This window comes from Bufo gargarizans, chromosome 4 (genome assembly GCF_014858855.1).
Source record: "Bufo gargarizans isolate SCDJY-AF-19 chromosome 4, ASM1485885v1, whole genome shotgun sequence".
Classification (NCBI taxonomy): domain Eukaryota; kingdom Metazoa; phylum Chordata; class Amphibia; order Anura; family Bufonidae; genus Bufo; species Bufo gargarizans.
In genome coordinates this window covers 299,002,918-299,030,752 of record NC_058083.1, presented here as the reverse complement: position 1 = coordinate 299,030,752, position 27,835 = coordinate 299,002,918, and the positions used below count along the sequence as shown (strand labels likewise).

The window sequence follows — 27,835 nt, the reverse complement described above, 5'->3', positions numbered from 1 at the left end:
TGACATTTTTTTATTTTTAAGACCATTGAAAATACGATTTTTAGCCAAAAATTAGTGAAATGCAATGATAAATTGCCACTGAAGGTGTTCATAGCCGTTTGTGTGCATTCTGCACCTGTCTGGTAACAAGTGATTGTTTAAAATCTGAATAACAACAGTCCATTAGAATCAGGACTATAGGGAATTTCAATATAATTAGAACATAACATTATTTTCCACCATCAACTATACAAGTTCACAGTTTTTTCAAGTGTTTCATTAGGTTTCTAGATTATGATTATCTTGTTAACAAGAGGTAATGCACCTTCCTGGTGGATGAGTAACCAGAGAACAGCGTGTCATATGGTTTTATATCAGTCTACCTTGGAACTTTAGTCATAGGAGGGTGTGGCAGTTCCATTAAGAAGTAATCGATGTAAAGCATTATATGCAGAGATATACCAGGTGCTAAACAGAAACTTTTCCCCTTTGCTTGTAGTGCTATGTCCTTTTAGTAATAGCCTGTATAGAAGACTGTGCCTGTCACATTTACCTATACATAGCTGCTGTGGCAATATATTCTAGACAATGCACTCTGTCTGACTGATCACTGAGAATGTTTTATTTTTGGAAATATAAAATCACACTAACTTTCACTGGAATCTGAATATGCCAGCTCCTCCTTGCCAAAGCTTTAAAAACCTCCTCTGGTTTGTAGCTGTACTGACCATTGGGAATTGGTTATTCGTACAAGGAAGTGCCCAGGTAAGTTACAAGCTTCAAATTTTGTTTCACCATGATCCAAGTAACAGTCATTGATTTACATTTACTGAATCTGGATATGGATTGTTGTGTGAAATTGTATTTTCATTGTGTTTATACTTCAAGAGCTTCTATCAGCATAATTATCCCTATTAAACCTGGAATTCTACCTTGTAGGGTTGGTCATGCTGATTGAAGTGATGCCTTTCTTTTGCCACTACGTTAAAAAGCTGCAGAGATATATATGTTATATTCATATGTAAACGAGCGCATTGGATCACCAGGGGGTGGGGCAGAATCCTTTGATCACTGTTTGTATAACACCTCTGTGCTCTGCACAATACCCCCTTCCCTTGTATTGACAGGGCTAGAGATCAGCATGCTGAGGGGAGAGCTGTGTTCTAGAGCTGTGTCATAGCATGTACAGATCATATACACTACTTTCTATAGCCTTAGCATGTTGAGAATAGAATTTTCCTATTCTTAGAAAGCTAAAACATACAAACCGGATTCCCAAAAAGTTGGGACACTATACAAATCGTGAATAAAAACTGAATGCAATGATGTGGAGGTGCCAACTTCTAATATTTTATTCAGAATAGAACATAAATCACGGAACAAAAGTTTAAACTGAGAAAATGTACCATTCTAATGGAAAAATATCTTGAATCAGAATTTCATTGTGTCAACAAATCCCCAAAAAGTTGGGACAAGGCCATTTTCACCACTGTGTGGCATCTCCCCTTCTTCTTACAACACTCAACAGACGTCTGGGGACCAAGGAGACCAGTTTCTCAAGTTTAGAAATAGGAATGCTCTCCCATTCTTGTCTAATATAGGCCTCTAACTGTTCAATCGTCTTGGGCCTTCTTTGTTGCACCTTCCTCTTTATGATGCGCCAAATGTTCTCTATAGGTGAAAGATCTGGACTGCAAACTGGCCATTTCAGTACCCGGATCCTTCTCCTACGCAGCCATGATGTTGTGATTGATGCAGAATGTGGTCTGGCATTATCTTGTTGAAAAATGCAGGGTCTTCCCTGAAAGAGATGACGTCTGGATGGGAGCATATGTTGTTCTAGAACCTGAATATATTTTTCTGCATTGATGGTGCCTTTCCAGACATGCAAGCTGCCCATGCCACACACACTCATGCAACCCCATACCAACAGAGATGCAGGCTTCTGAACTGAGCGTTGATAACAACCTGGGTTGTCCTTGTCCTCTTTGGTCCGGATGACATGGCGTCCCAGATTTCCAAAAAGAACTTCGAATCGTGACTCGTCTGACCACAGAACAGTCTTCCATTTTGCCACACTCCATTTTAAATGATCCCTGGCCCAGTGAAAACGCCTGAGCTTGTGGATCTTGCTTAGAAATATCTTCTTCTTTGCACTGTAGAGTTTCAGCTGGCAATGGCGGATGGCACGGTGGATTGTGTTCACTGACAATGGTTTCTGGAAGTATTCCTGAGCCCATTCTGTGATTTCCTTTACAGTAGCATTCCTGTTTGTGGTGCAGTGTCGTTTAAGGGCCCGGAGATCACGGGCATCCAGTATGGTTTTACGGCTTTGACCCTTACGCTCAGAGATTGTTCCAGATTCTCTGAATCTTTGGATGATGTTATGCACAGTTGATGATGATAGATGCAAAGTCTTTGCAATTTTTCGCTGGGTAACACCATTTTGATATTGCTCCACTATCTTTCTGCGCAACATTGTGGGAATTGGCTGATCCTCTACCCATCTTGGCTTCTGAGAGACACTGCCACTCTGAGGAGCTCTTTTTATTCCCAATCATGTTGCCAATTGACCTAATTAGTGTTAATTGGTCTTCCAGCTCTTCGTTATGCTCAAATTTACTTTTTCCAGCCTCTTATTGCTACTTGTCCCAACTTTTTTGGGATTTGTTGACACCGTGAAAATTTGAATCAACGTATTTTTCCTTTAAAATGATACATTTACTCGGATTAAACGTTTGATCTGTTATCTACGTTCTATTACAAATAAAATATTGATATTTGCCATCTCCATATCATTGCATTCAGTTTTTATTCACAATTTGTTTAGTGTCCCAACTTTTTTGGAATCCGGTTTGTATTACTGGTTTACTCACAGGCACAATATATACTTATAAAGACACCAGTAATATCTATTAACTTTCTAATCCTAGAAAACCACTCTTCTCAATATGATAAGACTTTATCCTGGAGATAACAATGATGTGCAACTGACAATACTGGCTAATCCCTCAGACTGATGTTAAAAACTGAGACTTTAGCCAATGTATTCCAGTCAGGAACACAACGGAGCCCATTTGCACCACCGCCAAGGTATCTCAGTGTGGCATGGGTCCTACCACTAGACTACCTATGGTGTGTAAACACTGTCTGAATGGTGCTAAGATCTAACTCACAACCAAGCTCCCACATACCTCCATAGTGAAATCACTCATGCAGTGGGAGAAGGAATAGGGCTGCAATCCCCACCTATAACAGGCAAGGTAACAGTGTTGCATGTAGATATCCCTTGATCTCAGGAGAGACTTTTAGATTATTTTTTTTGCCTGGGTCCTACCACTAGACTACCTATGGTGTGTAAACACTGTCTGAATGGTGCTAAGATCTAACTCACAACCAAGCTCCCACATACCTCCATAGTGAAATCACTCATGCAGTGGGAGAAGGAATAGGGCTGCAATCCCCACCTATAACAGGCAAGGTAACAGGCAGTGTTGCATGTAGATATCCCTTGATCTCAGGAGAGACTTTTAGATTATTTTTTTTGCCGTCTGTTACATATTTTTCTCTCTCTCTCATTTAACCTATAATGCAAGGCTATAGCCTTACTATATTGAAAATGGAGGTTTCTAAACTTAGAAAGCTAATTAGAAAGCTAATATATATTATTGTGTCTTCATAACCATATATTGTGCATGTGAATAAACCAGTAATATGTATTAGTTTTCTATACATAGAAAACCTCTATTTTCAATATAGTAAAGCTATAGCCTTATTATGGGTTAAATGAGGGAGAAAAAAATAGGTAACAGAAAACAATATAATCTAAAAGTCTCTCCTGGGATCTTAGGATATCTACATGCAAGTCTGACCACTTACCTCCAGTCTACAGTCCTATCATATTGAGAAGAGTGGTTTTCTATACTTAAAAAGCTAATACATATTACTTTTTAAGATCTATGAAACACCTATGGAGTCAAAACTATCACTACACCCCTAGCCGAATTCCTTGGGGGTGTAGTTTCACAAATGGGGTTATTTCTTGGAGTTCTCACTGTAACTGGTACCTCAGAAGTGCTGCAAATTTGATGTGGCACCGAAAGCCATTCCAGCAAAATATAGGTTTGAAAAGGCAAATGGTTTCCGTGCTGCTGCCGAACCTCTGGCCCACCCATCATAGTGAATGGGGCCGGAGTGGACTTCCAGCGGCACACGTGCACTAGCGGCAGCACAGATCCGGCAGGCTGTTCACCCGCCAGAACAGCCTGCCGGAGAAGGTGGCCTATGTGTGTGAAAGTAGCCTAAAAGATTACTTTAGAATAATAGTTACATAACTTTAATATATAATGATTAAAATTATCTTATTCACTCAATCTTTCGTTGTAACATACTGAACTGAACTAAACAGTTAAAGGATAACTGTCACACTTAGACCCTAATTTCAATTTTCATATATGTAGTTACTAATAACATGATATTCCAGAATCAGTTACTATTAGACTGACTTACCCCATATTTAATAAGATTCAGCCCTTAGCAACAAGTCTGCATAAAACTGCAATTTCACTATTCAGTTAAGATGGCTGCCACTGCCCTCACCCTGAGGCTAATCCCGCCTGTCCTCACTAGCCAGTAACAATAGCCCCCCAAAAGTGTCAGTAACCAGAGCCCTCCCCCTAAAGGGTTAATCTCCTGCAGCACAAAGGGGTCCTCTTACCACATGTTGCTTTCATTTATACACTGAGCAGATGGCAGATCTCCCTTCCCTGGAGATAGCTGGCATTCTTGTGGCAGTCATATATGGCTTATTAGGAATGAATGTGACACCCAAGTGCACACTTAGTTGTTTGTCCATACGTGAGGTCCACTGATTATTGTCAGTTACATTGCATATGAGTGGAACTTGACCATGATGAAGGTGGCCATACACAAGACAAAAGTAGACAGAGATGGCTTTTTTGAAAATTAGCAAGAACCATTGTTCCCCAAGTCCAATGCAGACTCAGAACCACTGAGGAAGGGATAGCAACATATCCCGAAACGCGCCTGGTAACGCCACACACCTGTCAAACCATTTCCAGTCGCATGGCCATGCAGACACTATCATAAAGAATTCGGAAGATTGGACTTTTTAATCGACATACCAGAGACGTAATCTCCAGATGAAAGAGGAAGTTGCGTAAGTGTGATCCCGCGAGAGTTGGCTCAACCCTACTTATGACTCATTCCTTTTAAATATACTGCCTAAAGCTAACGTTATACCTTCAGTATAGTTTCCTGGAGACGGTTAATCTTTTAAGGTCCTTTTACACAGAACAATGATCTGGTAGGTTATTGGGAATTAGGCAGACATTTCCAATAACTGCCAGATTATCAGCAGTGATGAGGGTTGCATTTACTTGCACAGACCAATTATCGGGAATGAGTGTTTATACAAATGTAAAAAGATCCAAAGAGATAAATCGCTGTGAAATAGCTGCTAAATTTGCAAGAGATATCAATGTGATTTTCTATTATTCTATAGACAAAAAGTAGCTTCCACTTTTTAGGTTAGGGTTAAAACTATACTTTGCTAGAAAGATACATATCACGATCGGCGTAACTGTCACATACGTGACACGGAGGGAGGAAAAGAGGGAGGCCCTGCCCTAGTGAGAGGGAAGGTGGTGACCCCTGACTCACCTTGCGACTGGCGCCTGGCTGCCCTGTCGTCCCTAGACGGGTTCCTCACCCGTACGCCGATCACGTGCCTAAAACCCTGGCTTTCCCTAGGATGAGCCCTAGATAGTGAACAGGGCGGTGGGAACACTAGTCCGCACCACTAGCTCTAAAGGAAAACACCAAGGGGAGGACAGACAATACAAACTAAACATATAATCCCAGGAGGGCAACAACAGGAGACAACAAAAGCCCAACAGGGATCCGGAGGGTAGCACTCTGGAACAACAACCAGATTCTCAGCTCCAGTGGGTCAGCATAGATGTCCAGGCAGGAAGCTCTATAACTGGCAACAAGAGAAGTGTGAGAGGAGAATATAAGGAGTTTGGGAGTGGCAGACAAGAAACAGCTGAGGAGGAGAAGCTACGGATCCCTGAGTGAGACAAAAAGGATAGCAATGCAAACACAGAAAACAAACACTAAGAAACACCGTGATCTTTAGACATAGAGCGCGCAGCCACCCGCTGCGACTTCCTGACCCCGGGTATAACGGAGTCAGACGTGGCTCTTGACACCCTCGTGACAGTACCCCCCCTTTCACGAGGGGCCTCCGGACACTCAGGACCAGGTCTCTCCGGATGAGAGACATGGAAAGCCTGAATCAACCTGTTGGCGTTTACCTCTGACGCTGGAACCCACATTCTTTCCTCGGGACCGTAACCCCTCCAATGCACCAGATACTGAAGAGAGCGGCGGACCCGACGAGAATCAACAATTCTGGATATTTGAAACTCCAGATTACCATCCACAACAACAGGAGGCGGTGGCAGCGGTGATGGTTCTAGAGGTGGAACATACTTCTTGAGCAGCGACTTATGGAAGACGTTATGGATCTTAAAAGTCTGAGGTAGCTCCAGGCGAAAAGCCACAGGGTTTTTGTGATCCGTAATTACCGTGACGGGGTGGATTGCTCCCTCTAAGAAGTGACGCCACTCTTCAAACGCCAGTTTAATCGCCAACAGTTCCCTATTTCCAATATCATAGTTCTTTTCTGCTGCAGATAATTTTTTGGAAAAGAAAGCGCAAGGACGCCATTTGCCAGGAGACGGACCCTGAGACAATACAGCCCCCACTCCCACCTCCGACGCATCAACTTCAACAATAAAAGGCTGGGAGACATCAGGTTGAATTAGGACAGGTGCCGAGGTAAATCTCTCTTTTAGAGAGGAAAATGCAATTTTAGCGGCGTCAGACCATTTAGAAAAATCAGTCCCCTTCCTAGTCATGTCAGTAAGGGGTTTAACGATCACTGAATAATTTTTAATAAACTTTCTGTAGAAATTTGCGAAACCCAAAAACCGTTGTAGAGCTTTAAGGTTCTCAGGAAGATCCCAATCTAAAATTGCCTGGACCTTCCCAGGATCCATACGGAAACCTGAAGCAGATAATAGATATCCCAGGAATTGTATTTCCTGAACGGCGAAGACACATTTTTCAATTTTCGCATATAATTTATTCGTCCGTAGGACCTGCAGTACTTGCCTGACATGTACTTCATGTGTTTTCAGATCAGCCGAATAAATTAAGATATCATCTAGGTATATGACTACAAACCTGCCGATGAGATGACTAAAAATATCATTAACGAAATGTTGGAAGACAGCAGGGGCATTGGTCAGACCGAAAGGCATGACTAAATTTTCGTAATGCCCCTCAGGGGTGTTAAAAGCTGTCTTCCACTCATCCCCTTCCTTGATACGAATCAGATTGTAGGCCCCCCTAAGATCAAGTTTGGAGAACCACCTAGCACCCGCAATCTGATTAAAAAGGTCAGGAATGAGAGGAAGAGGGTATGGGTCTCGGACGGTTATCCGGTTTAGCTCACGGAAATCTAGGCAAGGACGCAGGCCCCCATCTTTCTTTTTAACAAAGAAAAACCCTGCAGCCACGGGTGAAGAAGAGGGTCTGATGTGTCCCTTGGCCAGACTCTCGGAGATATAATCTTTCATGGCTTGTCTCTCGGGACCCGAAAGATTATACAACCTGGACTTGGGTAATTTTGCACCGGGAATCAGGTTAACCGGGCAATCATAAGGACGATGAGGTGGTAGCTTCTGACAACCCTTTTCAGAAAAAACGTCCTCAAAGTCTGAAATAAATGTAGGTAGGGAAGCTATGGAGGCGATTAAGCAATTGTTATTTAAGCAATTCTCTCTGCAATGCTCACTCCACTCCAATATCTCCCTGGCCTGCCAATCCACCACTGGATTGTGCGCTACCAACCAGGGAAGACCCAATACCACAGGAGAGGGAAGGCCCTCCAGAACGTAACATGAAAGACGCTCCTTATGGTGGTCCCCTACCCGAAGATGTAAGTTATGGACAACGTGAGTGAGGTTTCTCTGAGACAGAGGAGCAGAGTCAATAGCGAATATGGGAATGGGTCTCTGCAGCGTACAGAGAGACAAACCCATAGTGCGGGCAAAATGGGCATCTATCAAATTTACCCCTGCACCACTGTCTAGAAAAAAAGAAATAGACTCCGTCTTAACACCAAAAACAATAACCGCTGGCAACACAAATTGAGATGTTCGTATGGAGGAAACGTATACCCCCCGGCTGACATCCTCCGCACAGCCTGGGGTTAGTAGTTTTCCGACGGTCTTTTGTTTTTGGGAAAAGGAGGGACAGACATTAATGAAATGACCCTTCCCCCCACAGAAAAAACAAGCCCCCCACCTACGGCGAACCTCAGGAGGACGGACCTGACGAGAAGTTCCTCCTAGCTGCATAGGCTCATCCAAGTCAGTACAGACTAACTGCTGCTTGGGAGAGGTTACCGATTGCTCAGGAATTTTCGATCTCTCCCTAAGACGTCTATCTATCCTGATAGAGAGGGACATAACAGCATCAAGGGAAAGGGGGGTCTCATACAGCGCCAGCGCATCCTTAACCCTTTCAGATAACCCAGAGCAGAACTGACTCCTGAGAGCCGGGTCGTTCCACTGAGTATCCGTAGCCCACCTGCGGAACTCTGAGCAATATTCCTCTGCTGGCCGATCTCCCTGTAGGAGTCTCCGTAACTTCGACTCAGCCAGGGCGACACGGTCAGGGTCATCATATATGAGACCCAAAGCCCCAAAAAATCCCTCCACTGACCGGAGAGCCTGGGAACCAGGGGGTAACGAGAACGCCCAGGATTGCGGGTCCCCCTGAAGCAGGGAAATAACAATCCCCACCCGCTGTTCTTCATTACCTGAGGAGTAAGGGCGCAGCTTAAAATATAATTTGCAGGCCTCACGGAACAACACAAATTTGTCCCTTCCCCCAGAGAATCTGTCAGGAAGAACAACCTTGGGTTCTGTAACAACCTGGTTACCCATAGCAACCGCTGGGCTTACGGTCTGCTGCATTTGCTGCTGCTGTTGGAGGACAGACGCCTTCAATCCCGCCACCTCCAAAGACAGGCCTTGAAGCTGTTTTGCCAAAGCAGCAATAGGATCCATATTGGATTCTAAGTAGAGAAAAAAAAAAAAACGTATATATTTTTTTTTTCTCAAAAAAAAAATAAGGGCCAGTTATAATATCACGATCGGCGTAACTGTCACATACGTGACACGGAGGGAGGAAAAGAGGGAGGCCCTGCCCTAGTGAGAGGGAAGGTGGTGACCCCTGACTCACCTTGCGACTGGCGCCTGGCTGCCCTGTCGTCCCTAGACGGGTTCCTCACCCGTACGCCGATCACGTGCCTAAAACCCTGGCTTTCCCTAGGATGAGCCCTAGATAGTGAACAGGGCGGTGGGAACACTAGTCCGCACCACTAGCTCTAAAGGAAAACACCAAGGGGAGGACAGACAATACAAACTAAACATATAATCCCAGGAGGGCAACAACAGGAGACAACAAAAGCCCAACAGGGATCCGGAGGGTAGCACTCTGGAACAACAACCAGATTCTCAGCTCCAGTGGGTCAGCATAGATGTCCAGGCAGGAAGCTCTATAACTGGCAACAAGAGAAGTGTGAGAGGAGAATATAAGGAGTTTGGGAGTGGCAGACAAGAAACAGCTGAGGAGGAGAAGCTACGGATCCCTGAGTGAGACAAAAAGGATAGCAATGCAAACACAGAAAACAAACACTAAGAAACACCGTGATCTTTAGACATAGAGCGCGCAGCCACCCGCTGCGACTTCCTGACCCCGGGTATAACGGAGTCAGACGTGGCTCTTGACACCCTCGTGACAATACATTTCTGTAATATCACTGTCCAAAAAAGTAGGTTCACATCTGTGGTAGCAGTTCTAGTCTAACTTGCCAATATCTTCAAAATCTTTGCAATTACGGTAAGTGAAATCGCTGTACGTAGTGATTAAAAAAATCTTTAGCAACTAACTTGATTGAGGCGATTTTTAAAAGATTTGTAAGCTACTGACTACTGAGAGACACACCTCTTCACTCTGAAGCCTAATGCAAGCATGCAATGCCCTTCTGTCTTCTGTTTATACTATAGGGAAGACAGAAAAGCCCTAGCAACGGTCTTTTAAGGGACCAGTGGAAAGGAACAGGGGACATTAATGAAAGCTGCTATTATAAGATAAATATAGATCTTTTGGCAATTGTTGAATAGACTAACTCAGGTATACATGCCTAGGTCTAATAAAGTAGCAAATACAAATATATGACAGCTACACTTTAAAAGTCTAGTTATAACCCTAGCCAAAATAATTGTGGCTGCACTTTTTCTCCACATTAAAATCACCTTGAAATTTTGCAGTGATTTCATACAAATTTATCTCTAGCAAGTTAAAGGGACTTTGTCAACAGGAGTAGTGTGAATAAGAACTTTTATTCTGCCACGTTGTGCTTCTGCAAGTGCACTGGAGGCAGTGCTTCACTATGATATGCTCTCAGCTCACTGTTTTACGCTGCTTCACAGCCCCTCCGCTCTGCTCTAAGTAAGGCCTTATGCACAAGACTGTATTTTTTGTCCGTGTCCTATCTGCATTTCATCTGTGCGTTTTCCGTATCTGTGAGGACATTCTGCAAATTATAGAACATGTCCAATTCTTATCCATTTTGAGGACAAGAATAGGCATTTCTAGAATAGGGACCCAGGAAAATGGGTACAAATGTCACTCGGATCAGAGGGGAGGGATGGAAAGAAGCTCAGTGGAGAGCTTTTCACAGTGAAGCGTCTCCTGCTGGGTATTGCAGGAGCAGAACATAGAAAAATAAAAGTTCATATTCATAATACTTCTGTTAATAAAGGTACTTTCACAAACAGCACCACACCTGTCCACAGGTTGTGTGTGGTATTGCAGCTGGCCATTCAACAATGGGCATGTGTGGTTTTGTTTCTGGAAGAAAGTAGACATGTTTTTCTAATCATGGACAATCCCTTTAAATCACTAGAAAGTCTAGATGTAGCTCAAGCCTAAAGATCAATGAGGCACATTGATCATAGTGGCTCAGGCTGGGTTATAACTGTGGGGCAATAACACTTTGGTCTAGCTCTATACCAACAATTGTTTGGATTTGTTTGAAACAAAATTATATGCCAAAATTGCACGGTGCAAAACATCTCATCTTAGGCCATTCCCCATTTCTCTTGTAGTCACCTCTCCTGTTAAAGGGGTTCTGCACTTTCAATTAACTGATGATCTATCCTCTGGATAGATCATCAGCTTCTGATCGGCGGGGGTCCGACACCCGGGACCCCCGCCGATCAGCTGTTTGAGAAGGCATCGGCGCTCCAGCAGCGCCGCTGCCTTCTCACTGTTTACCGCCGGGCCGCCCGCCCACTGACGTCACGACTTGTATCAACTAGAGTGGGCGCGTCTAAGCTCCATTCAAGTGAACAGAGCTTAGCCGCGCCCACTGTAGTTGATACAAGTCGTGACGTCAGTGGGCGGGCGGCCCGGCGGTAAACAGTGAGAAGGCCGCGGCGCTGCTGGAGCGCCGATGCCTTCTCAAACAGCTGATCGGCGGGGGTCCCGGGTGTCAGACCCCCGCCGATCAGAAGCTGATGATCTATCCAGAGGATAGATCATCAGTTAATTGAAAGTGCAGAACCCCTTTAAGCCCAGCTCCCTTTTTGAGCAAGTTTTAAAAACATGTAGAAACCCTAGTTACTCCAATTTGTGTCACTTTTTAGACATAGTCTAGGTGCAGACTAGGGTTGTTTCGATACCATAAAAAAAGTATTGTGATACTCGATACCATTTGATACAATGCGGAAAAAATAAAAACACAAAAAAAGCCACGTGCGTTGCGCAATTCATAATCAAACAGTCCTATCCTATTTTTGGGGGGCAAAAGGCGACTTTGGCGAATCATGCAGTTTTTTTATTTTTTCTGTTACGAAGTTCACTGCATACGAGATTTTTTTTGTATTTTAATAGTTTAGACTTTTCGGACGTGGCAATATGTAATATGTTTATTTATTTATTGTTTATATATTTTATATGTAAAATTGGGAAACGGGGTGATTAATACTTAATATTTTGGTGTGGGTTTTTTTTTTTCCTGTTTATTTAATAACTATTTCCCCTCTTAGGGGCTAGAACCTGGGATCTTTTGATCCCTTGTCCTTGTCACCCTAATAGAGTTCTATTAGGGTGAACAGGACTTTACACTCTCCCTGCTGCCCTGTGTATAGTACACACAGCAGCAGGGAGCTTACCATGGCAGCCATGGCTTCAGTAGCATCCTAGCTGCCATGGTAACCGATCGGAGCCCCAGGATTACACAGCTGGGGCTCCGATCAGAAGCTGTCACTGCCACCAATGAGAAGGAGGGGAGACGGGACCCTGTGGCCACTGCCACCAATGATTTTAATAATGGGGGGTTGAGGGAGGGGGCGCACTGCGTCACCAATGATAATTAACATTTAATACAGGAGGCTGGGTGAAGAATCACATAGCCATCACCTAGCCTCTATGACAGGAAGCTGCGATCAGTGGCAGTTAACCCCCAGGGTTCCTTTCATAGAGGCTTGGTGACGGCTATTTGATTCTGCACCCAGCCTCCTGTATTTGCATTAAACGTTAACTTTCATTGGTGACGCAGTGCACCCTTCCCTCCTCCGCCCCTCCCTCTCCTCATAAGTGGCAGCGGTGGCATAGGGGGAGGAAGAGACTGACTCCTTCTCCCCTGTGCTGCTGAGGAAACATGGCGCGCGCTGATAGCAGCACGCTCCAGGCTCTGTGATACTAGACTGCGCAGTAGCGCATCCTAGTATCGAAAAATGTCAAATCCCGGTATCAAGGTCGACACCGGACAAAAGTATTGAATGGGTATCGAAAATTCAATACCCGAAACAACCCTAGAGCAGACACATTAGTACATTTGGACCACTGAATTTATTTTTCTTTCATTCTGTTGAATACAGGTACATAATTTTCTTTGCAATCTGTGCAATCAACTCATTTAATTTCTAATTTATTTTAATATTTATTTTTACAGGTTATACCCTGTGAGATTCAATGTCTTAATACAAATGTGTCTAGCAGCAGACAAGACTATTTAGAAGGTATGTATATTAAGATGCTGTGTATTAGATTCCTCATTGTGATATCCATTGTTTATAGCTTTAATAATTTCCTTGTTTTAACTTTTAACTGTGTGGTACAGCAGTAAAGGCCCTTTTAACATGGGCCAAGGATCTGGGCAATTATCAGGGAAAAGTTTTTCCAAGATGGTCACCGCTTCCACTTCCTGTAAAGGGTACAGTTGGTTTCTCTGTCCGCCTGGGAACTTGTATTGAGCACTTTAGTTCCTTCTGCTGTAAGAATGGTTGCTCTGTGGAGGCGGGCTGTTTGGTTCCCTCCCCTCTGCTGGGTGGGTGTCTTCCTCTCAACACAGTATGCCCCAATCCAAGATGGCTGATTAACCCCTTAGGGACGCATGATGTATCGGTATGGCATGTTTCCCTAGTCCTTAAGGACCCATGACGTACCGGTACGTCATGAGTTTAAAATAAGATTGCGGCGCCCCGAGGTTAATCCGAACGGGGTGCCGGCTGAAATCATTCAGCCGGCATCCTGTCACAACGCCGGGGGGGGGGGGTCATGTGACCCCCCCCCCGTATCGGCGATCGCAGCAAACCGCATCGCATCGCGGGGATCAAACTTTAAAATGCCCCAAATAAAGTTTTATTAACCCCCCCTGCACCCCTGAATGATATTATGTGGGCGGGTGGTGCAGGGGGGGTGTCGCAGGCGGTGCGGGCGGTGTGGGAGGCGGGCATTGCGGCAAGCGGGATCGCGATCTCCCGCCCGCCTCCCCTTGAATAATCGTTGGTGTGCAGTGGTATACCAGGGTGTCAGCACATTGCTGACAACCTGGTATAAACGGCTGACATCGGTGATGCGATGTCAGCTGTTTAACCCTTTCCATATCGCGGTCCGTACGGATCGCTGTATGGAAAAGGTTAACAGCTCAGGGAGCACCCTCCCTCTCCCATTGGGGGGCTGCTGTGCCTTTTCAGCCCCCCGATGGAGAGGGAGAGAGGCCCCAGACAGCCCTCCGACAGCCCCGTCCTTACCCTTTCCCGTCTGCGCAGTTGTGGCTACAACTGAGCAGTCGGGGAAGGTTTCCATGGCAACAGGACGCCTTCTCAGGCATCCTGCTGTCCATGGTGCTGAACAGATCTATGCTAAAGGCATAGATCTGTTCAGACAAAGTGTAAGTAAAATACAGTACAGTACCCTATATGGTGTACTGTACTGTATTATACAGACATCAGACCCACTGGATCTTCAAGAACCAAGTGGGTCTGGGTCAAAAAAAATGTAAAAAAAAGTGAAAAAAGTGAAGATAAAAAAAACACATTTATCACTGAATAAAAAAATAAAAATAAAAATACACTACACATATTAGGTATCGCCGCGTCTGTAACGACCTGATCTATAAAACGGTCATGTTATTTTCCCCGCACGGTGAACGCCATAAAAAAAAAAAATTAAAACTATGAGAAAATTGAAATTTTGCCCACCTTACTTCCCAAAAAAGGTAATAAAAGTGATCAAAAAAGTTGCATGTACATCAAAATAGTACCAATCAAACCATCATCTCATCCCGCAAAAATCATACCCTATCCAAGATAATCGCCCAAAAACTGAAAAAACTATGGCTCTTAGACTATGGAAACACTAAAACATGATTTTTTTTGTTTCAAAAATGAAATCATTGTGTAAAACTTATCGACCGGCTCTATAAAAATATCACATGACCTAACCCCTTAGGTGACAACCGTAAAAAAATAAAAATAAAAACGGTGTAAAAAAAGCAATTTTTGTCATCTTACGTCACAAAAAGTGTAATAGCAAGCGATCAAAAAGTCATATGCACCCCAAAATAGTGCCAATCAAACCGTCATCTCATCCCGCAATAAATTAGACCCTACTTAAGATAATCGCCCAAAAACTGAAAAAAACGATGGCTCTTAGACTATGGAGACACTAAAACATTTTTTTTGTTTTAAAAATGAAATCATTGTGTAAAACTTACATAAATAAAAAAAATGGTATACATATTAGGTATCGCCACGTCCGTGACAACCTGCTCTATAAAATTACCACATGATCTAACCTCACAGATGAATGTTGTTAATAACAAAAAAAAGTGCCCAAAAAGCTATTTCTTGTTACCTTGCCGCACAAAAAGTGTAATATAGAGCAACCAAAAATCATATGTACCCTAAACTAGTACCAAAAAAACTGCCACCCTATCACGTAGTTTCTAAAATGTGGTCACTTTTTTGGAGTTTCTACTCTAGAGGTGCATCAGGGGGGCTTCAAATGGGACATGGTGTCAAAAAAAACAGTCCAGCAAAATCTGCCTTCCAAAAACCGTATGGCATTCCTTTCCTTCTGCGCCCTGCCGTGTGCCCGTACAGCAGTTTACGACCACATATGGGGTGTTTCTGTAAACTACAGAGTCAGGGCAATAAAGATACAGTCTTGTTTGGCTGTTAACCCTTGCTTTGTTAGTGGAAAAAATGGGTTAAAATGGAAAATTAGGCAAAAAAATTAAATTCTCAAATTTCATCCCCATTTGCCAATAACTCTTGTGCAAAACCTAAAGGGTTAACAAAGTTTGTAAAATCAGTTTTGAATACCTTGAGGGGTGCAGTTTATAGAATGGGGTCATTTTTGGGCGGTTTCTATCATGTAAGACCTGTAGTGGTCCCTAAAAATTGGTTTTTTGTAAATTTCTGAAAAATTTCAAGATTTGCTTCTAAACTTCTAAGCCTTGTAACATCCCCAAAAAATAAAATATCATTCCCAAAATAATTCAAACATGAAGTAGACATATAGGGGAATGTAAAGTCATCACAATTTTTGGTGGTAATACTATGTATTACAGAAGTAGAGAAACTGAAACTTTGAAATTTGCAAATTTTTCCAAATTTTTGGTGAATTTGGTATTTTTTTATGCAAAAAAATTTTTTTTTTTACTTCATTTTACCAGTGTCATGAAGTACAATATGTGACGAAAAAAATCTCAGAATAGCCTGGATAAGTTAAAGTTTTTTAAAGTTATCAGCACTTAAAGGGACACTGGTCAGATTTGCAAAAAATGGCCAAGTCCTTAAGGTGAAATAGGGCTGAGTCCTTAAGGGGTTAACCCCTGTTTTGCCACAGTGCTGAAACTGATGCAGATTCACACTCTCCAGCAGTAAGTAGATGCTATAAAGTGTCTTGTAGGGGGTTTTACAGATAGAGGGGGCCTTCCAGGTGCAAAAGTAGATCCTGTTCGTGATGCCAAAATTTGCAACGGGCACCTCCCCCCAGGGCTCTCTCTATAACGCGTCTCAGGTGTAGGAAATGCTGAGTGGTATAGTGCGGCCTAAATGTCTCTTTATGTGTCACGGTACTCCTACCTGGATACTGCTGGACCCCAGGCTTTGGCTCCAAAGCAATGAAAAGGGGAAATAATTGAGGGATTTGAAGAAATAACTTGCAGCTTGTGACCCTGTATAAACAGGGTTCTGCTGCCCAGAAACAATAAATCTGGGTGGGGACAAGTAATCACATGAGCAATCACATGTCCCCATACAGAGGAGATGATAGCTGTATGTAATTGCAACTATCACCACTGCTCAACAAACAGGCAATAATTGGGAATAAACTGATTGTTCCTGATCATTGCTTATACATCGGCTGGTGTAAATGGCCCTTAAGGAAGTTGTATTTATATTAATTGTTATTATATGTATTTATATTAGTTGTGTTTATATTGTGTTTTATAGACTGTACTATTGCACCAAAAGCTCCTTTTGTGTCCTATATTGGGTCACATAATGTAACATTAAGGTGGAATCCAGCAAATATATCTGGAATAACGTATATGGTTCAAAGCAAATATGTGAACTTTCCAAGTGAATGGGAAAATACTAAGGTAAGATGTATCCATATCACACAATAAATTAGGCCAAAATAGTGAAATACATTTAATTCCTTCCCCACCAGCGCCATACTTGTACAACGGTGGGTGGGACTTTAAAGATGGCTTGCGAGTGTGGCAGGCGCTGTAGCTGCCGGGTGCCTGTTGCTTTAAACAGCAGATGCCTGGCATCTGGGACCACGGCATCAGGGAGCCAGATGGTGTTTGTGGCAGCCTCTGTAGTCCTGAATGATATGAGGCTACTACACATTAGTTCCTATGGAGCCCCTGTCTGTGGCAGGGCTCCATAGGAACACAATGTAATCCTCATAGACTCCAATGCTAATGCATTGATGCCTATTTGAGAGGCAATCTGATGATTGCTTGTTATAGTTCCCTATAGGAACTATAAAATGTGTAAAATAAATTAATACATGTTTTTAAAAATCTAAAAAATAAAAAATATTAAAATTCTAAATCACACCCCTTTCCCCAAAATTAAAATCAAAATATATAAACAATAAAAAAATAAATATAATGGGCATCACTGTGTCTGAAAACTATCAAAATATTAAAATATTTATACTATAGGCAAGTTTTTGGGTTGCTTCATCTCCCTTTTTATAAAAAGTAATAAAAAAGTAATATACACCTCAAGGAAAAGTACAGATCGGCCTGCAAAAAATGAACCCTTACACAGCTCTGTACACAAAAAAGTTATAGTGGTCAGAATATGGAGCAAAAATCATAATCATACTGACCTGGAGAATGAAAGTAGCAGGGAAATCCATGAAAACAAAACCCATGAAATTGGAATTGTGTTTTTTTCCATTTCACCCCATTTGGAAATTTACAGCTCCCCACTACATCATATGCAATATAAAATGGTGGCAATTGAAATTGCAACTTATCCTGCTAAAAACAAGTCCTCATACGGCTATGTGAACAGAAAAAAAAAAAATGTTATGGCAGCGAGTAAAAAGCAAAAACTAAAAGCCCTCCATTAAGCTTCTCTTTTTAGCAACTTTAACCCCTTAGTGGCCACCCATACATGTTTTTATGGCGGTCACTGGGGGCCTTAGGCTGGGCCGCTGCTTTTTTACAGCAGCCCAGTCTAAGCGCTGCATGGGTGGACATGAGAGCTGCGTCTCTGCTCTAACAGCCCGGACCGGCAGGAATGCCGATCCGGGCTGTTTAACACTTTACATGCCGCGGGCAATTGTGCCCGCTGCATGTTTCTGTCTCCCATCGGCAGCCCGCAAAAATATTCCACAAATGTATGGTATTGCCGCATCCATAATGACCCGGAATACATAAATATCATGCAAATTATCCCCTACGAGAAAGATTTAATAAAAGTTAATCAGAAAGTTATGTGTACCTTAAAATAGCGCCATTAAAAACTACAACTTGTCCCGCATTGTCCCGCAAAAACAAGCCCTCATACAGCTATACAGACAGGAAAATAAAAAAAGTTATAGCTCTTGTAACGTGACAATGAAAAAAGGAAGACAAACACTTGGTCAGTAAGGCTCAAAACTGGCTGGTCACTAAGGGGTTAAAGGTATATGCAAACCCTTATCTTTGGATTTCTGCAAAGAGCCTTTTACATAAGTTAACAATTAGAGTAATTATCGGGAAGGAGCTTTTCTAAGAATACTCATTCCTGATAATTGCCTTGTGTGAAGGAACCACCAATCATCTCATGAATAGTGTTGAGCGCGAATATTCGAAAAGCGATTTTTTTTTATCGTGAATATCGGCACTTCAAGAATTCGCAAATATTTAGAATATAGTGCTATATATTCGTTATATCGAATATTCAGCATTTTTTCCATCTGAACACATGATTCCTCTCTGCTTCTTGCTTGTGGGCCAATGAGAAGGAAGCAATGTCAAGTTCATAACAATACTTAGTGTACCAGTCAGTAATCTGTAGTCAGACCTGCTAAAATGTGAAGTTGCACGTAGTGCGAAAAAATATTCTAATCACTGCCAATTAGCGCAATCGCGAATATATTGGAGCACTTGACTCTATATATATATAAACCTGCATATAAAGCTATCGTAATGTTCTGCTGTGCCAACCATTTTCTCCAGTCTCAGGAGAAACTCATGAAACTTCTAGCATGTTGAAAAATGTAGCCAAAGTGACCCACGCCTGTATTTCACGTTGCGAATTCGCATTACGCAATTTTTACATTGCAGATTTTTCGCATTCAATAAAATAATCTCGAATTCTCGAAATTCGCGAATATATGACGAATCAAAATATTTGTGAAATATCGCAAATTTGAATATAGCCCCTGCCGCTCATCACTACTGATGAACAAGAAAAAGCTTGTTCATCAGATGAAAGCATTGCTGGTGCGGTCACTTATATAATTGTTTAGGGGCAGAAGATTGTGCAGTGTAAACAGGAATCTGCTGTTCAGAAGCAATTAATCAAATCAAATTGGTGGGGTTCCAATTCGTACACCCCTGACTAATAAAGGTAGGCTATCCTGTAGAATCCATTTAAATAACCTCTTTTGAGCGTTTCTCTGAATGTTTTTTCCTGATTAATTTGTATTATGTCATTTGACAATGCTTGTCAATATACTGATGTACCTTCTTGAACATGTGGACAGAAAATCCTAACTTGTGTTGTCTCAAATACAGACAGTAACAGAGCTTTCCTATACTGTAAGTGATCTGCAGCCCTACACAGAATATTTCTTCCGAGTCATATGGATCATTTGTCAGCTACAATTCTACTCTAAGCCTAGTCCTGCCTATAAGACCCTTGCATATGGAGGTAAGATTGTGAATGATTCATTATTTAAATATCTTTTTCATTTTGAAATAACTTATTAAAATTACTTGTTTATAAAAATGAGGGAAATTCATTATGTGATTTGCCAGGAAAGTTGATTGACAACCAATATGTCTACTGCTACAGCACCTAGTGTTTGTAGTATGCCTAGAAATTACTGCTCCATTAACGTCACTTAAGTTGAAAACGCCAAGTTACTACCCAGGTCTGCAGATAATTTCCTTTATAGTTTATATGGATTAGTTAATCTTGTATGCAGTCTATTTTATTCTTTATTTCAATATTCCAATGAAATAACAACAATAATCCAAAGAGTGAAGCTATGTTTTAATACACATGTGCTAAATGCATACCATCTTAGGGAAAACAAAACAAAGTGAAGGTCATGTAGATATCACCACTACCATAGTGCACTGGAGTGATTTTAAATACAAAGCAATTAAGTTAAAACACATGGTGTACCCATGGTAATGGGGTCTCTGCGATGTGCAGCCTACATCTATAGTAGGTCTGTTTTGGCTGCAGAATGGTCCTCTTGCAACCGCAGCATTGTAGCCCCAAGTTCAAGTAAGCCCCCTTAAAGGGGTTGTCTCATCATGGACAATGGGGGCATATCGCTAGTATATGCCCCCATTGTCTTATAGGTGAGGGTCCACCAAGCCGGCTCCCATAGAAGTGAATGGGAGCGTACTGTGCATGTGCGGCCCCCACTCCCATTCATTCCTATGGGGCCAACGGAAATAGCTGAGCCAGCGCTCTGCTATTTTTGGCGGCCCCATAGAAAATGAATAGAGGGCGGCTGCGCATGCGCAGTGCGCCCTCCTTCACTTGCGGGGCTCCGTTCTCGATATATGTGCGGGTCCCAGGGGCAAATCCTAGTGATATGCCCACATTATCCATGAGGAGGCAACCCGTTTAAGAGTCATAGGGGTAAGCACAGTATTAGACACAAGATGGGGTCGTCCTTATCAAGGCAATGACTCTGTGATTGAGTCCAGTAGAGCAATTGTAGGCACACAACAGGGTATATTTGGGTCCCTTTATCCCCATGGATATCACAACTGAGTTGGTTGCCATTGACTCAGAAACACCAGACAAACACCAAGATGGTAGGTTCACACTGGTGATGACTAAAGGACTTTCACTTTGTGTCTTTTTTTCCCATGTTGGCATGTGTCACGAACCAGCGGGTGTGAACCCACTGTGCCACGTGTCCTACCTCGTCTAAGGGCATTGTCTAAGTGAACCCCTTGATCTTCACACTACCCCTGATGGTGGGGATAGACTTTCCCGTGGGGTACACCAGGTCACTACCTCCTGAAGAGGATTGTCACACAAGGCAGCTGGTCCAGGCGGACCAGGAGGTACCTGAGAAAGGTCATAACCAGGAGCAACAGTGCAGGACCAAAGGATGAGGCAGAGGCGAAGTTAAACAGGCAATAGGTCAGGGCAGGCGGCACAGGTACAGGTCAAGCAATCCGGGTCAGCAACAGGAGAGTCAAGGCAAGCAGGATCAAACAGGTAGCAGAGTCCAGGAATACAAGTACGAATCAGGAACACAAGCGTATATCAGGAACCCTAGCAGGACACAAGGACCTTGACACTGAGGTATCTGGGAAGGGGGCTGAGCCACTTATATATGTGCAGGAGGGCTAGGATTGGTTAGCAAGGTCACGTGATCCAACCCATAAAGCACAAAAAAGGGACGAGCGCCAGCCCTTAAGGAAATGCTGCAGGAAACAAGCAGCAAGCATGCTGTGGCCAGGACTGAAAGGAAACACTGGCAACAGATCACAGCTGAACATGGCGCCCGGGACCGTGGCGGTAAGCAGGGGAACAGCGGCGTACAGCAGCCTCTGTTACAGTATGCTTTTAGCTAATGAGTATTAAAAGTTGTTTTAACATAGCTTCACTCTTTGGATTGTTTCATTCTTTTTTCGTCAACACTTTTTTTTTTTACAGAATTCGGATGATACTTAAAACCTCCATATACATTATAGCTGGCCAAAACTATGGTTTTTGGTGGGAGCAGCTATACATTCAAATTTGTACAAGGAGCTCCCAATCCTCCCCAACAAATGATGTCAGGGGAAAGAAAGATCAACGGCTTTCTCCTCCCTCCCTCCCGATTGAAAACACATACATGAGCATGGGGAAGTCAAAAAAGATAGCTGTTGGCTGAATGATCATTTAGCCTACAGCTATTGAAGGTACATGGACACCTTTAAAATGTTTTGTGTGAGTTGTCCACTAACATTAGAAACAGTATCAAATTACAAAGGTGTATGCAAATTTAGGATATGTGGGTGTGGGTCTTCTAATATAAGATCATTAGAGTTAATAAATGCAAAAGTATTAAGGGAGTGAGACCTTAATAGGCTAACCAGAAAACAACATATTGCAAGCTTTCAGAGCACAAAGGCTCCTTCTTCAGTCAAGATTACAATCGAAAGACTGAGAAGCATTTGTAATCATGCCTGAAGAAGGAGCCATTGTGCTCTGAAAGCTTGCAATATGTTGTTTCTGGTTAGCCTATTAAAGGGAACCTGTCATCAACTTAATGCTGAACTCACTGAGGGCAGCATATACTAGTGACAGAAATGCTGATGTCAGCGGTGTGTCACTCATGAGCTAAAAGTCAGTGGTTGCTGAGAACCAGCATCATAATCATTGCAGCACAGGCCTGGAGAAGAGTCAGGTCTACTTGAGAAGAGTCCTGGTTATTCATAATCTCCTGCTCTCCCCACCCATCTGCTAATGATTGGCAATTCTCTCCTAGAGAGAAAGGGAGAAAACTAGGTAGAAGACTGTCAGTCATCAGCAGGAATATATAAATAACCAGGACTCTTCTCAGGTGGCCGGGACTCTTCCAGGCAACCACTTTTAACTTTTAAATGACAGACCACTGAAATCAACTCTCCTGTCTCTACTTTGTGCTGCCTTTAGTATGGGCAGCATAAAGTTGATGACAGGTTCCCTTTAAGGTATCACTCCCTTAATACTTTTGTACTAATTAACACAAAAGTATTCAACATCACATCGTTTTTTTCTGGCTAACACAGCACATTTTTGGCACACACCAAGATCATTAAAGGAATACATTTCCTCAGCTGAGGTTGATTAACTATTTGGTTCTCCATAGTAAGAGCATACAATAAAATACAACATGGAATAAACAAAAACAAAAAAAAGGAGATTCTTAGATATCATGAGTTCTTCCACCAATCAGTACAGACTACATTTAAAATTACATCTTTCCCATGCCTCTGAATGGCGTATCTACCTTGTCATGGAAAGAAAGGGAAACAAGTGATAAAACATATTGGTATAACCTTATATTATTTGCCATTCAAGAACTTTGTGAGAGTAAAGGGCAAGCCACAATAACTTGAAATGTATCCCACACACATTTAGATCTCGCTTTTTACACATCATCTAGGGGATTTCTTCCCTTTCTGTTCCCTTTATTTTTGAACTAGCCAGTGTCCTAATATTTCCAGTAAAAACAAGTATATCATAGTCTACATATTAGGGAGATTGGGAATTTTTTTTCACTGTGTGTCTTTATTTGTACCATAAATATGGTTGCATTTTTCAGCTCCTGCTTCAGCACCCGTGATTGAGAGTCTTCATAGTTTTAGCAGTAACACAATAGAGGTCAGCTGGCTTCCTCCACTTTTTCCAAATGGACCTATTGTTGGATACAATTTGAAACTTTCCGTTGATGGTGAAATCCCAATTCACTTTTTACTGATTGAGAAGCAACTATTTCAGTTTTATGGAACAAAAGCAACAACAACCTACAGGTAATATATAATTACCAATAACCAAACAACACCTAAAGGCAATGGAAATAAATGACCGATTTTATGGATTCTCTGCTGAATATTTAACTGAGCCTCATGTGATTATCATCATCTTCATATAACACTAATAATATATTATTTGCATTTTTCTGTATGCATACAATATAGATACAGTAAACTAGGAGGGTACCATAGCAAAAATCTAAATTGGCTCATGTTTTTTTTTTTTTTTTAACTTCATTTTTTTAACTTCATTACCCTTTGCTTCACCTTTGGACAAATTCTATATTGTTTTGCGCCGTTCCTCTGAAGCAGTCATACACGGTTCTTGTCTCTGTAGTAAAAAGATAGAACCATCCTCGTCACTCACTGTACAGTATATTTGCACTTGATAATAGGGCAAATTCAGGTCCTTTAGACACAGGGCCTGGGACACAGAACAATGATCAAGAATGAACTGTTCATTCCCAAACATTACCCAATTGTTCAGTTCCATTTACATGCAGCAATCATCTCTGTGTGGGGATGAACAATCACTACTGTGATTGTTCATCCCCACACAGTTTGTTTGTCAGCTGCACATCCATGTTTACACAGTGCTGCTAACATAGAAACATAGAATGTGTGGGCAGATAAGAACCATTTGGCCCATCTAGTCTGCCCAATATGCTGAACAAACTATGATTTTGTGCTGCATAAAGATACAGTCATCCGAAGTATGAGTATTTGCTTATTTGTTAGGTGGTTGGTGGCCCTTTATCAGGAATGAACATTCATATGAAAGCTTACTCTCAATAACTGCTCTGATTCTTGGCAGTGAACCCCTGTACAATAAGTTTTGGATGGGATGACAAAACAGATTTTTAGTATTGCTAGTATTGGATAAAATTGTTATTTAAATGAAATAATCTGTTTTACTTTTCCTGACGCTCTTTTAGGCCACCTTCACACAGTCCATGTTTGGTCAGTGTTTGATCAGAGATTTCCATAAGTGATTGTAAGCCAAAATCAGGAATGGAGGCTACATAGGGACAAGGTATAATGGAAAGAGTTGCTTCTGTTCTGTGGTTTTGACCGTCACCTGGTTTTGGCTTACAATCACTGATGGAAATCACTGATAAAACACTGACTAAGTGACCTTAAATGGGTCAGGAACGAATGTTCATTCAGTTGATCATTGGCCCATCTAAATACCCCAGCAATCAGCCGACAAGGAGACACATCTCCTCCCAAAAATTTAATTTACTGCATTTATTAGTGGCTTTGCTTATATCATGCTAAACAACAAATCCATAATCACCGTATACAGTGCATGGATCAAATAGAAAAATTGGGTTGATTTCTAGAGAGAAGGTAATTTACTTAAGAAGGCTAGAATTATTAAACCATCTGACAGAAAATCCTGTTATGGAAATCTAATGGATAAAATTTCTGAAGCAACAGATCAATGTTTATGTGAGATTGTGCCTAAATTTGTTAATACTGGAATGTCCATTCATCTTATCTAACCTCTGATCATACAGATTGTTGTAGCATTCCATTAGACGGAAGGTAGACAGAAAGACAAATGGAATAAAAAGAACTAGGCAGCAAAATGTAATCCATAAAAAGTCTCTGCTCAATGCAGAAAATCAATCTTTAGAATATTAATCATCCATGAAAGCATTTTCTGCCCTGTACAAACCTGACTCAACTACATGGAACGTTTGGTAGATGGAGAGCTAATGTGCAGGAGACACAATGGGGTAGATTTACTACTAAGGGTCCATTCACACGTCCGCAATTTCGTTCCGCATTTTGTGGAACGGAATTGCGCACCCATTCATTTCTATGGGGCAGCACGATGTGCTGCCCGGATCCGGAATTGCGGATCCGCAGTTCCGGGTCCGAAATTTTGTTCCCGAAAAAAAGAGAACATGTCCTATTCTTGTCCGCAATTGCAGACAAGATTAGGCATTTTCTATTAAGTGCCGGCGATGTGCGGTCCGCAAAATGCGGAATGCACATTGCCGATGTCCGTGTTTTGCGGATCCGTGGATCTGCAAAACACAAACGGACGTGTGAATGGACCCTAAAAATGAGCCAGAATTCCTACGTTCTTCCCTGACAATTGCCTGCTTGTCAGTGGAGGTAAACAGCTACATTTACAAGTAGTGATGAGCGGCAGGGGTCATATTCGAATTTGCGATATTTTGCAAATATTTCGTAGAATATTAGTAGTGTTGATTGCAAATTTTTGTAATGAGAATCAATGAGATCTTGAAAACTCAGATCCAATGGTATATTCTAACCCCCAGGTGTTCCCATGGTGACGGTAACGCTTGTCGGGGAGGAGTATGCCGAAGTGGAACCACTGTACAGATTTAAAAAAAAAGACGAATATTCTAAAAAACTTATATATTAGTTTTTTAGAATATTCGTAATATTCTAAAACAAGAATAAATAGCAATATAAATAGCAATATAATTTAGCTAATATAGTGCTATAATCTTTTTTTTTATAGTTGTACTTCAGATGAGAAAAAAATTGCAACTATTAGACAAAGAAGATTATAGCACTATATTAGCTAAATTGCTCTATATTCAATTTATTTTCCGAATATTCGCTATATTGCTATATATTTGTTTTTTCGAATATTCGTAATATTCTAAAACAATAATATATAGCAATATAGCGAATTATTATATTTTGAAAATTTGCATTACGAAAATTTGCAATCAACACTACTCCTAAAGTCAAAGATATTGCAGCCTTCTCATTGGCCCACAAGCTAGAAGCAGGGAGGGATCATGTCAACTGATTAAAAAATATTCAAAATTACGAATATATATCACTATATTCTAAATATTCGCGAATTCTCGAAGTGCCGTTATTTGCAATAAAAATTTGCAATTCAAATATTCGTGATCAAGACTATTTACAAGCAGCGATCACCTCCACTGTATGGAGACAAGCAATGGCTACTGCAGTCGTTGGTCCTCATACAGATTCATTGTTTCGTGGCAGCAGATCCCTGTTTACACAGCATTATCTGCTGCCCAGAATTATGATTGAGGTGTCTGCATAACCAATGAATTCCCTCAAAGAACGAGCATTATATGCCTTGACCTTTATATGGGCCAATTATCGGGAACGTGCCAACGTTCGTTCCTGATAATAGTAAATGCACCTTTAAATATCACAGACAGTTTCTTTGCCTTGGCCTACAAGAGGACAAAAAGTGATTGTGGCTTAGCAAAAGAAAGGTGTGGCTATAGGTGCGCCAAAATTGTGCCAGTCTTCAAGTGCACAGTTCTGGCACAAAGTAAGCCACCTAATAGGTGGTAAAACTTAGACAGTCTAAGAATGCTCCTGATCATCCAGCATAAGTCATTGTGATACATTTTTAAACTTTCTAGTCTAAGTTTACACTTAGTATTAGTAAATCCTCCCTGTTTTGGTGAACCTCTTAGGTCTAAAAATGCACCTCACACTAGGTTCACTTCAGCTCTTCCCCCCCACTTTTGGGTTCCTGCTGTGCCTGCTTCGCTAAACTAAGAGCTGACATGTAGGACCCTTAGCTTAGCGGAGCAGGCAGAAGCAGGAGCTCGCTCCGCTCAGCTAATCCTTGCAAAGTACATGGGTACAGGGTACCCATGTACTATGCCAGGAGTTAGTAATCCTCCGGGGAGCACGGGCAGGAGCAGAAATATGTGCACTTGCCTATACTCACAGTGCTGTTGTGGCCCCATTCATAAATTTCACAGTACGTACTGCGTGTACGGAGAACTGAGTTTTAAGCACAGTGAGGTAAAAAATAATAATTATTAAAGTATATTAAAAAAAAGTTTTATTGGGGCATTAGGGACATCCTATTAAAATTTGTAACAAAGGTTTAAAGTTATTCTTTAAGTTCCATGTCCACCCATGTTTATGGGGTCAACACAGAAGGCAATTATTGGGGCCAAGCCGTTTATTCACTGTCTACACAGGATGATCTGCTGCCTACATATGATAACTGAAAATCAACAATGCATTCACCTGATGAGCGGGCATTTGCTCATTCATTGGGTGTTCAGCGGTACCTTTACATGGGGCAATAATTGAGAAAGAAGCTTCCTATGAATGTTTATTCCTGATAATTCCTCTGATTGCCGGCCTGTGTAAATTGGCCTTTAGCAAAAAAAAAAAAAAGAGCACAAATTCTTATAT

At 41.8% G+C, this 27,835-nt stretch overlaps 1 protein-coding gene across 1 annotated transcript in view; it reads left to right on the top strand.

Moving 5' to 3' along the window:
• The first annotated feature begins 568 nt into the window (after positions 1-568).
• ROS1 (ROS proto-oncogene 1, receptor tyrosine kinase) overlaps positions 569-27,835 on the top strand; it is a 256,125-nt gene continuing 228,858 nt past the window's right edge. The window contains exons 1-5 of the mRNA XM_044291160.1: positions 569-744; positions 13,100-13,166; positions 16,890-17,038; positions 19,685-19,820; positions 23,437-23,644. Coding sequence (XP_044147095.1) covers positions 649-744; positions 13,100-13,166; positions 16,890-17,038; positions 19,685-19,820; positions 23,437-23,644 — 656 coding nt within the window. The 5' untranslated portion in view covers positions 569-648. The remainder of the gene's footprint in view (positions 745-13,099; positions 13,167-16,889; positions 17,039-19,684; positions 19,821-23,436; positions 23,645-27,835) is intronic.